Here is a 15,366-nt window from a genome sequence, read left to right on the forward strand (position 1 = left end):
AAAGTGTCGCCATCAACGTTAGCTTCGGTTTTGTCCCTTTTGCGCTCTTGCTTCGCAGGCTGTTTGGTGATAAAGCTCATTCGTCCACCTTTTCTCAACAAATTGTGACTTTTTTTTTACTTTTTTCTCTTTGTTCAGGAATCTTCGTGTGACCGGGGCCATTAAACTGACATTAAGTGATTCATGTACACAGGAGCTCACTGACTCACTGAGTCCACAGAGGGTGAACCTCAGAACCTTTTGCAAAATATATTGTGAGGAGGCGGCACAGGGAGAAAGGTGATGGGTTCGATTCCCACCTGTGTCCTTCTGTGTGGAGTGTTGCGGTGTTGTGGAGGCTCGCTCCGGGTGCTCCGACTTTCTCCCACATCCAAAGACATGCAAGGTTAGCGTGGACTTGAATCGTCCGTCGGTGTGAATGTGTTTGTCTGTTTTCAATTTCAATTTATTTTCAATTATATAGTGCCAATATCACAACAGATGTACCTCAGAGGCTTCACACAGTAAGGTCTAACCTTACCAACCCCCAGAGCAACAGTGGTAAGGAAAAACTCCCCTCTCTGAGGAAGAAACCTCAAGCAGACCAGACTCAAAGGGGTGACCCTCTGCTTGGCCATGATAGAGCACAAATTACAGAACAATTCACAGAACAATTCACGGACGAATAACAAAAATGCTATTGCGCACAGACAGGAGGATCGCCAACATGAATACAACTCCCATCTCTGGATGGAGCTGCACCTTAAACAGAGAAAAAACAATCAGGCATCAGAAAGACCAAAAATACTGTATAATTTGCCAGCATTAATCACAAGAAAACAGAAGAATACTAGGTGATCACCCGGCTACTAACCCTAAACTTCACTAAAAGACCCAGAATTTAGGTAAAGTTGAGGCCACAGCCGCAGACTTCTTATTCACCTTAGGGACACAAAGTAGTCCTGCACCCTGAGCACGTAAAGCCCGGTCCAGTACGTAAGGTTTAATTAGGTCAGCTAGATAGGGAGGTGCCCAGTCCATGAATAATTGTTATTGGTTAGTAGCAGAACCTTAAAATCTGATCTCACTGGGACAGGAAGCCAGTGAAGAGACGCCAAAATGGGTGTAATGTGGTCAAACTTTCTGCTTCGTGTCAAAAGACTGGCTGCAGCATTTTGAACCAATTGGAGACCCTAATGCTGGACTGCGGTAAACCAGAAAATAGAACATTGCAGTAGTCCAATCTAGAAGAGATAAATGCATGGATCAGGGTCTCAGCATCAGCCATAGACAGGATGGGACGAATCTTCGCTATATTTCGCAGGTGGAAGAAAGTAGTCCTAGTAATATTTCTAATGTGGAGGCCAAAGGACAACGAAGGATCAAAAATCACCCCAAGGTTCCTCACTTTGTCAGTCTGATGTAGGACACACGAGCCGAGGCTGAGTGTTAACTGGTCAAATTGATGCCGATGTCTCACTGGACCAAGAACCATCCTTCAGTCTTATCAGAGTTTAAAAGTAGGAAGTTTCTAGACATCCAGCTTCTCACTGCTGCAAGACAATCTTCTAAGGATTTTATGTGAACGAGATTACCAGCAGTTATCAACATGTATAACTGAGTATCATCTGCATAACAGTGAAAGGTAATCCCAAAATGCTGCAATATGTGCCCAAGGGGTGCTATATAAAGGGAGAAAAGCAGGGGGCCTCAGACAGACCCCTGTGGAACCCCAAATTTCATGTCACTAAGGTTAGAGGTAGTGTTACTGTACAAAACACAGAATGACTGGTCAAGTATGACGTCAGCCATGCAAGGGCACTCCCAGTAATCCCAAAATGATTTTCCAGCCTATCAAGTAGAATATGATGATCCACTGTATCAATGCAGCACTGAGATCTAACAGCAACAGAAACCGTAGTGGTTGTCCGAATCCATTGTAAGCAGAAGATCATTCACCACTTTAGTGAGAGCCGTTCTCTGTAGAATGATATTTCTAAAAGCAGACTGCAGTGGCTCAAAGAGATTATTCTCAGTAAGACTGTCTACGAGCTGCTGTGAAACCACTTTTTCCAGAATTTTAGAGCAAAATGATAGATTTGTATCGGCCGATAGTTTGTCAATACACTAGGGTCAAGATTAGTTTCTTAAAAGTAATGGTTTTAATCACTGCAGATTTGAAACATTTAGGAAACAGATCCAGAAGTTAAAGAAAGATTAATAATTTCCAGCACAGTCGGCCCAAGAGTGGACCACAGGTCCTTAAACAGTTTTGTTGGTATAGAATCAAATAAACAGGTTGTGCTTTTTGTTCACATTACGAGTTTTGTCAGCACGCCTAGTGAGATACTATCAAATTCTGTAAATCTAGGTAATACCTCAGTAATGGTGCCCACCTCAATAGCAGGGTGTAGTGGCTGGGTTAAGGCATGCTGGGATATGTTTAACCTGATGTCTTCTATTTTCTTCCCAAAGTAATCCAGGAAATCTTGTGCTGTAAAAGGAGAGCGAACTACAGGTGGTTGTCCATGCATAAGTGTTGCCACCGTGTCGAACAAGAACTTTGAGTTATGCTTGTTTTTGTTGATCAAATCAGAGTAGTAAGTTCACTTTGTAGCCAGTAGCATGCTTATAGTCTAAGATAGCGTCATGCCACCCAAGGTGAAATACTTCTAATTTTGAACGATGCCATTTCCATTCTAGACCTCTTGCTTCATGCTTGAGGTCACGCAGATAATCATTGAACCAAGGTGACTGTGATTTGGGGGAGCGTGGTTTTAACACAAGTGGTGCAATCATGTCGAGTGTAGTTTTGAGCACCGAGTTTAAACTATCCACAAGTCTGTCTACTGACTGGGTATTTGTCAAATGTGAAGCTAAGACATCGGGCAGTCTAGCTTCGAGTTCAGTCTGAGTTAATATATAAGGTTGTTGTTCCACTAAACACGGCAGCGAAACTGTAAACTTAATAAGTGAGTGATCAGACACCACTGATGTAAGAGGCATGATGTCAATATTCGTGACAGCAATACCACGTGTGAGAACAACATCCAGGGTATTTCCACTAATGTGCGTCGAATCCAGAATGCATTGCCGAAATCCTAATGCATCCACAATTCAAATCAAATCAATTTTATTTATATAGCGCCAAATCACAACAAACAGTTGCCCCAAGGCGCTTTATATTGTAAGGCAAGGCCATACAATAATGATGTAAAACCCCAACGGTCAAAACAACCCCCTGTGAGCAAGCACTTGGCGACAGTGGGAAGGAAAAACTCCCTTTTAACAGGAAGAAACCTCCAGCAGAACCAGGCTCAGGAGGGGCAGTCTTCTGCTGGGACTGGTTGGGGCTGAGGGAGAGAACCAGGAAAAAGACATGCTGTGGAAGAGAGCAGAGATCAATCACTAATGATTAAATGCAGAGTGGTGCATACAGAGCAAAAAGAGAAAGAAACACTCAGTGCATCATGGGAACCCCCCAGCAGTCTAAGTCTATAGCAGCATAACTAAGGGATGGTTCAGGGTCACCTGATCCAGCCCTAACTATAAGCTTTAGCAAAAAGGAAAGTTTTAAGCCTAATCTTAAAAGTAGAGAGGGTGTCTGTCTGCCTGATCTGAATTGGGAGCTGGTTCCACAGGAGAGGAGCCTGAAAGCTGAAGGCTCTGCCTCCCATTCTACTCTTACAAACCCTAGGAACTACAAGTAAGCCTGCAGTCTGAGAGCGAAGCGCTCTATTGGGGTGATATGGTACTATGAGGTCCCTAAGATAAGATGGGACCTGATTATTCAAAACCTTATAAGTAAGAAGAAGAATTTTAAATTCTATTCTAGAATTAACAGGAAGCCAATGAAGAGAGGCCAATATGGGTGAGATATGCTCTCTCCTTCTAGTCCCTGTCAGTACTCTAGCTGCAGCATTTTGAATTAACTGAAGGCTTTTCAGGGAACTTTTAGGACAACTTGATAATAATGAATTACAATAGTCCAGCCTAGAGGAAATAAATGCATGAATTAGTTTTTCAGCATCACTCTGAGACAAGACCTTTCTAATTTTAGAGATATTGCGCAAATGCAAAAAAGCAGTTCTACATATTTGTTTAATATGCGCTTTGAATGACATATCCTGATCAAAAATGACTCCAAGATTTCTCACAGTATTACTAGAGGTCAGGGTAATGCCATCCAGAGTAAGGATCTGGTTAGACACCATGTTTCTAAGATTTGTGGGGCCAAGTACAATAACTTCAGTTTTATCTGAGTTTAAAAGCAGGAAATTAGAGGTCATCCATGTCTTTATGTCTGTAAGACAATCCTGCAGTTTAGCCAATTGGTGTGTGTCCTCTGGCTTCATGGAAAAAGCTGGGTATCATCTGCGTAACAATGAAAATTTAAGCAATGCCGTCTAATAATACTGCCTAAGGGAAGCATGTATAAAGTGAATAAAATTGGTCCTAGCACAGAACCTTGTGGAACTCCATAATTAACCTTAGTCTGTGAAGACGATTCCCCATTTACATGAACAAATTGTAATCTATTAGATAAATATGATTCAAACCACCACAGCGCAGTGCCTTTAATACCTATGGCATGCTCTAATCTCTGTAATAAAATTTTATGGTCAACAGTATCAAAAGCAGCACTGAGGTCTAACATAACAAGCACAGAGATGAGTCCACTGTCTGAGGCCATAAGAAGACCATTTGTAACCTTCACTAATGCTGTTTCTGTACTATGATGAATTCTAAAACCTGACCGAAACTCTTCAAATAGACCATTCCTCTGCAGATGATCAGTTAGCTGTTTTACAACTACCCTTTCAAGAATTTTTGAGAGAAAAGGAAGGTTGGAGATTGGCCTATAATTAGCTAAGATAGCTGGGTCAAGTGATGGCTTTTTAAGTAATGGTTTAATTACTGCCACCTTAAAAGCCTGTGGTACATAGCCAACTAATAAAGATAGATTGATCATATTTAAGATTGAAGCATTAATAATGGTAGGGCTTCCTTGAGCAGCCTGGTAGGAATGGGGTCTAATAGACATGTTGATGGTTTTGGATGAAGTAACTAATGAAAATAACTCAGACAGAACAATCGGAGAGAAAGAGTCTAACCAAATATCGGGATCACTGAAAGCAGCCAAGGATACGATACGTCTTTGGGATGGTTATGAGTAATTTTTTCTCTAATAGTTAAAATTTTATTAGCAAGAAAGTCATGAAGTCATTACTAGTTAAAGTTAAAGGAATATTCGGCTCAATAGAGCTCTGACTCTTTGTCAGCCTGGCTACAGTGCTGAAAAGAAACCTGGGGTTGTTCTTATTTTCTTCAATTAGTGATGAGTAGTAAGATGTCCTAGCTTTACGGAGGGCTTTTTATAGAGCAACAGACTCTTTTTCCAGGCTAAGTGAAGATCTTCTAAGATCAGAGTAAATGTAAATGTTATTAAGAAATGATCAGACAGAAGGGAGTTTTCAGGGAATACTGTTAAGTCTTCAATTTCCATACCATAAGTCAGAACAAGATCTAAGATATGATTAAAGTGGTGGGTGGACTCATTTACATTTTGAGCAAAGCCAATTGAGTCTAATAATAGATTAAATGCAGTGTTGAGGCTGTCATTCTCAGCATCTGTGTGGATGTTAAAATCACCCACTATAATGATCTTATCTGAGCTAAACACTAAGTCAGACAAAAGGTCTGAAAATTCACAGAGAAACTCACAGTAACGACCAGGAGGACGATAGATAATAACAATAAAACTGGTTTTTGGGACTTCCAATTTGGATGGACAAGACTAAGAGACAAGCTTTCAAATGAATTAAAGCTCTGTCTGGGTTTTTGATTAATTAATAAGCTGGAATGGAAGATTGCTGCTAATCCTCTGCCTCAGCCCGTGCTACGAGCATTCTGGCAGTTAGTGTGACTCAGGGGTTTTGACTCATTTAAACTAACATATTCATCCTGCTGTAACCAGGTTTCTGTAAGGCAGAATAAATCAATATGTTGATCAATTATTATATCATTTACTAACAGGGACTTAGAAGAGAGAGACCTAATGTTTAATAGACCACATTTAACTGTTTTAGTCTGTGGTGCAGTTGAAGGTGCTATATTATTTTTTCTTTTTGAATTTTTATGCTTAAATAGATTTTTGCTGGTTATTGGTGGTCTGTGAGCAGGCACCGTCTCTACGGGGATGGGGTAATGAGGGGATGGCAGGGGGAGAGAAGCTGCAGAGAGGTGTGTAGACTACAACTCTGCTTCCTGGTCCCAACCCTGGATAGTCACGGTTTGGAGGATTTAAGAAAATTGGGCAGATTTCTAGAAATGAGAGCTGCTCCATCCAAAGTGGGATGGATGCCGTCTCTCCTAACAAGACCAGGTTTTCCCCAGAAGTTTTGCCAATTATCTATGAAGCCCACCTCAATTTTTGGACACCACTCAGACAGCCAGCAATTCAAGGAGAAGATGCGGCTAAACATGTCACTCCCGGTCCGATTGAGGAGGGGCCCAGAGAAAACTACAGAGTCCAACATTGTTTTTGCAAAGTTACACACTGATTCAATGTTAATTTTAGTGACCTCCGATTGGCGTAACCGGGTGTCTTTACTGCCGACGTGAATTACAATCTTACCAAATTTACGGATAGCCTTAGCCAGCAGTTTCAAATTTCCTTCAATGTCGCCTGCTCTGGCCCCCAGAAGACAATTGACTATGGTTGCTGGTGTCGCTAACTTCACATTTCTCAAAACAGAGTCGCCAATAACCAGAGTTTGATTCTTGGCGGGTGTGTCGTCGAGTGGGGAAAAACGGTTAGAAATGTGAACGGGTTGGCGGTGTACACGGGGCTTCTGTTTAGAACTACGCTTCTTCCTCACAGTCACCCAGTCGGCCTGCTTTCCCGGCTGCTCGGGATCTGCCGGGAGGGAAACTAACGGCGGCTAAGCTACCTTGGTCCGCACCAACTACAGGGGCCTGGCTAGCTGTAGAATTTTCCAAGGTGCGGAGCCGAGTCTCCAGTTCACCCAGCCTGGCCTCCAAAGCTACGAATAAGCTACACTTATTACAAGTACCATTACTGCTAAAGGAGGCTGAGGAATAACTAAACATTTCACACCCAGAGCAGAAAAGTGCGGGAGAGACAGGAGAAGCCGCCATGCTAAATCGGCTAAGATCTAGTAGCTGCGCTAAGCTAGCGGATTCCTAAAAACACACAAAGTGAATAATGTGTAAATAATTTAGAGGTGATTCAGCAGAGGGAGTGCTTTAGTTAAGGCACGTGAAGATTACACTGTGAAACAAATCATTATCTAGTTAACTAGATCAATCTAACTGCGAGGATTAAACAGCTAACAGATACAGCAAAACACCGCTGTGCTCCGGAACATTAAGTGATTCAATACCGCAGTGAGAGCCAACCACCAGTCCATAAATGATTTCCAGAGGGGATCAGAAGGCTTATTTATATGAATGTTAAAGTCACCAATGATCAGAATGTTATCTACACTAGTTGACAAGTTAGAGATGAATGCACCAAATTCATCTAAGAATTCAGAATATGGGCCAGGATGCCTATGTACAATGACAAAGTAATATGACTGATTTTTATTCTTCTGACCTTGGCAATGTATAATATCCTGAGCAGAGCAGAGAATCAGATGCTCAAACGAGTGATATTTTTGTTTGTGGCCCTGCGTCAGATTGGTGTCCTGTTCAGGGTGAACCCACCTCACGCCCTATGACTCGGCGTGACCCTTAATTGGAGTAAGCGGGTATAGAAAATGGATCGATGGATGTTACTGAGGAGGGAAAAAAAAGAATAAAGATGCACTGAAACCTGATGTCTGTTGAATATTGTGACCAAAAAACAAACAGAGAAGCAAAAAAACAAACAGTCTTTGCCTTGATTGGAGGAGGACGAGTCCTAAGGAGCAGAGAGGGGACACAGTTGATGAGGAGAAAAGATGAAGGATGTTTTGGTTCTGTGGTTGTGTCTCAGGTCAGACGGTGTGTTTGGATGGTCTGGAGCGGTCGTGCTATAAGATTGCATACTTCCATGACGTGTCAAGCCGCATTGCATTCTGGGAGGCGTTTCAGGCCTGTGAGATGGACGGTGGTTCACTGCTCAGCATCGAGAGTCTCACTGAGCAGAAAGACATCGAAAACTTACTGCAGGTGAGAGTCTGACCCAAATCCATGGCAGGCGTCTCTGTCCCCACAACCTTAGATATCTTTATTAAACCACAGTTTGTAGATTTGACATATTTAGACAGCAGCAAACTCTTATTACGTCCGCCGAGGACGTAGTAAAATTTATTTATTTGTCTGAACTTTTAGCAGGATTATATCAAATCTACTGCACAGATTTTGACAAAAGTTTCACCACATGTAAATATTAGACCATGGAAGACTCCACTGAATTTTGGAGGTGATCCAGATTAGGAATGGGTGTCAAAAACCGGTTCTTGTTAAGAATCAATAAGAAATTATTCGACCCACCGATATCAATAGCCTGTTTGCTTAACAATTCCCTTATCGGTTATTTGGTTCACATTACACCAGAGCTAGCTGGTAGCTCTGGCTACTCGCCATGAGGTAAACACGTTTGTTTTTGTCTCACGCACACTCTGCTGAGGAAATGAGATGAGCTGCACAATCAATGGGAACGAGTCCCACGATTTACCCAGACTCACAACTAATATTACTAATATTTATTAGTAAATTAAGTACTGTATTTTTTTTAGTTTTCTTGAGGCATTTTGTGAATGCAGAAATGCGCTCCAACCTCAAAACGTGCTCCTGTGATATAAACCAAACGTACCGTCTTCTGTGGCGTTTAACGTCTGCCAGAATCCTTTTAGTTGCAGTGCTGCCACCTACTGCATCAGTCTGTTATAGCAGTACTAAATCCTCTCGATGAGTCCAGTGTCTTTCACGTATTTACACAGCCAACACTTCCCCCTCCCACTTTAATTTAAGTCAAAGTCAAAGTGTCTTTATTTGTCTCCCTAAGGAGAAATTTGCCTTGGACAGAGTCTGCTACACAACAACACATCCAATACATAGCACCCATACATTAAAAACAACACAGTAAGTCAAAGGATAAAATACACATTATTAACATCCTTGTGCAAATTCCGCAATTCATACCCTTAAGCTATCTTCCCTGAACTATCTTTATTTAACCAGGTTAGTCCCATTCAGATCAATATCTCTTTTACAAGGGAGACCTGGACAATTCCAAAGTTTCCAATTCACCTAACCTGCTGATCCTATGTCTAAAAGACTTCCAACAGAAACTTCTTTCAGGTCTATTCCTCTAAATTCTGAGAGAAGCTCTTGACTTTCTTTGGAGTATTTATTACAATACACGAGGACGTCCCTAATCACCAAAACAATGTCTTAAATAAGGTCTTGACGACTCCTGGGTGAACCTGTGCCACAGATCAAGGATCCAGTGACCAGTTTCATATTTATTGACTTTAAGACTCAATAAAATGTTGACACAGAAAACCTGTAAAGCCTACTTTTAGTACACAGAAAATTCACAGGAGGTATTGCTAAAGGAATCGATAAGGAATCGGATCGATAAGCGGAATCGATAATGGCATCTATCAATAAAATCTTATCAATCCCCATCCCTTATCTGGATCCAGATTGGCAGACGTCAAAAATGTTTGATTGCTCCTATTTTTAATATTATCAGTTGTCAGTCACAGCATATATAACAAATACAAGCTTTGATTTGAGGGCTAATGCATCCAAATCAGAACCACAGAACTCTGCAGCCCCTCTTTTTAACCACACCAGTAACAACCGCACAGCCATCTACGTTCATCGATGACTCAGTGGACAAAAGACTGAGCTTTGATTTCACATATTTTCCATTTTTCTTTAACCAATCACTCAGAAAGGCAGCACGGTGACTTAGTGGTTAGCACTGTTGCCTCACAGTGAGAAAGTCGTGGGTTCAATTCCCGCCTGTGGCCTTTCTGTGTGGAGTTTGCATGTTCTCCCTGTGTTTGTGTGTGTTCCCTCCGGGTGCTCCGGTTTCCTCCCACGTCCAAAGACGTGGCTTAGGTGGACTGGAATCTTTAAATTGTCCGTAGGTGTGGGTGTGGATGTTTGTTTGTCTGTTTGTGGCCCTGCGACAGACTGGCGTCCTGTCCAGGGTGTACCCCGCCTCGCGCTCTATGACTGCTGGGATAGGCTCCAGCCCCCCGCTATCCTTAATTGGAGGAAGCGGCTGAAGGTGTGTGTGTGAGATCACTCAGAAATATACAGCATGACCTGATAACTCCAAAAACTGGGTGACTGTTAACGACGGACACAAATGAGGGAAGCCACCAAAACAGCCATGACAATGCTGAAGGAGTGTGTGTGTGTGTGTGTGTGTGGAGAGGCCCCTGTGCTGCTTCTCTAGTCACAGCCTCACGGTGGATGTGGTGTCTCTCTGTCCAACACTGTTGTGCTGTCAGTCTGTCTCTGATGTTGTCATCCTCTTCAGGAGTTGCGTTCCGGAGCAGTGGGAGGTGCAGTTGGAGGAGGTATAGCAGACGGCGACTTCTGGATTGGATTGACTCGGACTGAGGGCATTGATCAGAACCATTCTGAACTCGCCTTCTGTCCCCAGCTGTACCACTGGACCGACGGCAGCCTGTCCTCCTTCAGGTCCTCATCGCCTCACACAGTATAACCGAAATGTGCATTTCAGGCCTCGCGGTGCATTATGGGTAGGCTAAATTTTTTGACTACCAACCCACAAGCTATGGTGGCGGAAAGCAGTGAGGAGTGCTGTGATTTGGATCATTTCAACCGCTGGAAAGTTGACAATTTAAAGCGTTTTTGTAAGCTCCGCGGATTGCCTGTTACAACCAGGATTACGTACGGCAGTGGACAGAAACAGAAAGAAGAGCTGGTTGTGCTTGCGTGTGCTGCATCGGTACAGAAACTACCGTTAGTGCCGACAAAGATGACAAAAAATTAGCAGTCCTTGTTGATAGTTGGAGACAAAGAAATTTCTGACCCCTTGAAGGCAACTGACAGATGGTTAGACAAAGTCCAGAGACTGAAACTGTGGATATTGCAGAATATTTGCTAAGCAGGGATGAGAAATCGCGACTCCACCGGCTTCATAATGACGACAATGATGGTGAGTCTCACATATAACCTCACTGTAAAAAAAAAAGTTGAGAATACTTCAAATTTGCAGGCAACAGTCTGCACTAAGACTTTTATGTTGTGCCGAAGATGAACTAGTGGAGCTCTTTGGTGTCATGTTTGTTTTGATAAGTTGACAGACATACAATATGTGCATGCATGCAGTTTGTTTATAGAACATGTCAATATTACAATATTATGCGCCACGTCATTCATGCCGCGACATTACAATCATAAGCCGATGCACGAAAACGGCGGCACGGTTTCAGGATATTGACAAAATCAATGTGTGCAAGAAACTTACTATTTTAGTCCATCTTTTACGTCCGTCTGGATCTTTCTTTTCTGTGGCGAAATTGTGTAGAATGAATGGAGGTTTACAACCACATTTCTTCTTCTTTCCGTCTTTGTGTGGACTCGGCGGAGCTTTGCAATCGTGTGTTTTCAGCCAACTTTCAAGCCTATAAATTCCGTTCGAGCATTTGAAAACAGCACAATGTGCCCCTGTCATTATTGTATGTGTCGCTTTAGGCTTAAAGCCTTTGAAACAATCCCTGTAAAAGCCTTAACTTTTACAGTCCGCTAATGCTACTTTATACGACATTCAATGGGAGCGGTGTGAGTTTGGGAGCTGGAATTTTTGCCCCCGTCTGACCCACGCATGTGCAGATGTGATGCGCACTTCGCTTATTGATCAGTTTACTGCTCTGAATCAGTAACGTGAACTTTGATGATGATGATGTAGGAACTGGTACTTTGACGAGCCGTCCTGTGGAGGAGAAGCCTGTGTGGTGATGTACCATCAGCCAACTGCACTTCCAGGTTTGGGCGGATCTTATCTCTACCAGTGGAACGATGACCGCTGCAACATGAAACACAACTTCATCTGCAAATATGAACCAGGTACTGTCAGCCAATCAGCTTGAGTCCAAGTTAAAACAAAACAGGTCTGGGGATCCAAAAGAATCTGAAAGCTAAGGTGACCCTGAACAGAAACCTTAGTTAGTTTCCTATTTGATGGGGAATTGAACTGTGCCTCTTTGGGACACAAGCCAGAGATGACCTCCAGGACAGCACCTCCCAAACTGGACCAGTGATTCGAGCAGGTTCCATGTCCAACATCTGAGGTCTCTGCCCAGAAGAGTTCCATCCGAGGAACAGCTCAGAAATAAAAAGTCCCAAACTTCTGGGACTCAAACTCACCGGAGACACACACACACACATGCATAAAGACAGACACACACACATACAGACACAGACAGACACACACACATACAGACAAGATTCAAGATTCAAACAACTTTACTAATCCTTACAAGGGCAATTAATATCACACCCAATTACCCCAGACAAACAATACAGCAATTAATCCACAATTATTACTAGCTGAACGTAATAATTACTCACTCATCACTCATCTTCAACCGCTTTTCCGGGTTCGGTCGCGGCGGCAACCGCTCCAGCAGGGGACCCCAGACTTCCCTTTCCCGGGCTGCATTGACCACCTCTGACTGGGGGATCCCGAGGCGTTCCCTGGCCAGTGTGGAGATATAATCTCTCCACCTAGTCCTGGGTCTTCCCCGGGGTCTCCTCCCAGATGGATGTGCCTGGAACACCTCCCTTGGGAGGCACCCAGGAGGCATCCTTACCAGATGCCCGAACGACCTCAGCTGGCTCCTTTCAACGCGAAGGAGCAGCGACTCTACTCCGAGCCTCCCACGGATGACTGAACTTCTCACCCCATGTCTAAGGGAGACACCAGCCACCCTCCTGAGGAAGCCCATTTTGGCCGCTTGTACCCACGATCTAGTTCTTTCGGTCATGACCCAACACTCTTGACCATAGGTGAGAGTAGGAACGAAGATTGACCAGTAGATTGAGAGCTTCGTCTTTTGGCTCAGCTCCCTTTTCATCACAACAGTACGGTAGAGCGAATGCAATACCGCCCCTGCTGTGCCGATTCTCCGGCCAATCTCACGCTCCATCGTCCCCTCACTCGTGAACAAGACCCGGGGGTACTTGAAGTCCTTCACTTGGGGCAAGGCCATATTCCCTACCCGGAGTAGGCAATCCATTGGTTTCCTGCTGAGAACCATGGCCTCAGATTTAGAGGTGCTGATCCTCATCCCAGCCGCTTCACACTCGGCTGTGAACCGATCCAGTGAGTGTTGGAGGTCACAGGCCGATGAAGCCAACAGGACCACATCATCTGCAAAAAGCAGTGATGAGACTCTGAGGGCACCAAACTTGAAACCCTTCTTCCCCCCGCTGTCTACGCCTCGATATCCTGTCCATGAATATCACAAACAGGATGGGTGACAAGGCGCAGCCCTGGCGGAGGCCAGCCTTCACCAGAAACGAGTCTGACGTACTGCCGAGCACCCAAACACAGCTCTCGCTTTGCGAGTACAGAGATTGGATGGCCCTGAAAAGGGACCCCCTCACTCCATACTCCCGCAGCACCTCCCACAAGTATCTCCCGGGGTACCCGATCATACGCCTTCTCCAAGTCCACAAAACACATGTAGACTGGGTGGACATAGTCCCAGGCATCCTCCAGGATCCTTGTGAGAGTAAAGAGCTGGTCGGTTGTTCCACAACCAGGACAGAACCCGCATTGTTCCTCTTCAATCAGAGGTTCGACTATTGGCCGAACCCTCCTTTCCAGCACCCTGGAGTAGACTTTAACCAGGGAGGCTGAGTAGTGTGATGCCCCTGTAGTTGGCACACACTCTCTGGTCCCCCCCCTTTTAAATATGGGGAACACCACCCCAGTTTGCCACTCCTTAGGTACTGTCCCAATCCTCAACACAGTGTTGAAGAGACGTCTCATCCAAGACATTCCCTCCACACCCAGAGCCTTCAGCATTTCTGGATGGATCTCATCAACCCCTGGGGCCTTGCCACTGTGGAGTTGTTTGACTACCTCAGTGACTTCCACCAGGGAAATTGATGAAAATCCTCCATCAGCTTCCAGCTCTGCCCCTACTATAGAGGGCACTCCGGTCTGATGCAGGGGTTCCTCAAAGTGTTCCTTCCAGTGCCGGATTACATCCTCAGTTGAGCTCAACAGAGTCCCATCCTTACTGTAGACAGCTTGGATGGTTCCCCATTTTCCCCTCCTGAGGTGCCTCACGGTCCGCCAGAAGCACCTTGGTGCCGACCGAGAGTTCTTCTCCATGGTTGCTCCGAATTCCTCCCACACCCGCTGCTTTGCCTCCTCCACAGCAGAGGCTGCTGCCCTTCAGGCCTGTCGGCACCTTGCAACTGCCTCTGGAGTCCTCCGAGATAACATATCCCGGAAGGACTCCTTCTTCAGTCGGACGGCTTCCCTGACCACCGATGTCCACCACGGTGTTCGAGGGTTGCCGCCCCTTGAGGCACCTAAGACCTTCAGGCCACAGCTCCCTGCTGCAGCTTCAGCAATGGAAGCTTTGAACATTGCCCATTCTGGTTCAATGCCCCCAACCGCCACAGGGATGCTAGAAAAGCTCTCCCGGAGGCGTAAGTTGAAGATCTGTCGGACAGTGGGCTCCTTCAGATGTTCCCAGTTCACCCGCACTATCCGTTTGGGCTTACCGGGTCTGTCCAAAGTCCTCCCCCACCCTCTGATCCAACTCACCACCAATTCAATTCAATTTCAATTTATTTTCATTTATATAGCGCCAAATCACAACAGAGTTGCCTCAAGGTGCTTCACACAAGTAAGGTCTAATCTTACTAACCCCCAGAGCAGCAGTGGTAAGGAAAAACTCCCTCTGAGGAAGAAACCTCAAGCAGACCAGACTCAAAGGGGTGACCCTCTGCTTGGGCCATGCTACAGACACAAAACGAATATACAGGAAATGCTGTTGGTGCACAGGACAGGAGGGTTTCCAGCACAACTACCACACCCATCTCTGGATGGAGCTGCACCTTAGACAGAGAGAAAAAAACAGAATCAGGCATCAGAAAGACAAGAAATATAGTATAATTTGTCAGCATTAAACAACAAGAAAAACAGGAAATACTAAGGTGATAGCCGGCCACTAGCCCTAAGCTTCACTAAAAGACCCACAATTTAGGTAAAGTTGAGGCCGCGGCCCACTCCGTTTCCTAATCAAAATAATTAAAAGAGTAAAAAGCGTAGAACTATACTATGCCAGTACGCTAGCCATACGAAAACGAAAATAAGTGTGTCTTAAATCTGGACTTGAAAGTTTCCACAGAATCTGACTTTTTATT

At 44.4% G+C, this 15,366-nt stretch overlaps 1 protein-coding gene across 1 annotated transcript in view; it reads left to right on the forward strand.

Moving 5' to 3' along the window:
* Window positions 1-7,953: 7,953 nt before the first annotated feature.
* The window catches only part of LOC117518808 (chondrolectin-like), a 78,783-nt gene continuing 71,370 nt past the window's right edge, over window positions 7,954-15,366 (forward strand). The window contains exons 1-3 of the mRNA XM_034180049.1: window positions 7,954-8,157; window positions 10,490-10,653; window positions 11,888-12,045. Of these exons, the coding sequence (XP_034035940.1) occupies window positions 7,954-8,157; window positions 10,490-10,653; window positions 11,888-12,045 (526 nt within the window). The remainder of the gene's footprint in view (window positions 8,158-10,489; window positions 10,654-11,887; window positions 12,046-15,366) is intronic.

The sequence above is a fragment of the Thalassophryne amazonica genome, chromosome 1 (assembly GCF_902500255.1).
Source record: "Thalassophryne amazonica chromosome 1, fThaAma1.1, whole genome shotgun sequence".
In the NCBI taxonomy this organism is placed as follows: Eukaryota; Metazoa; Chordata; class Actinopteri; order Batrachoidiformes; family Batrachoididae; genus Thalassophryne; species Thalassophryne amazonica.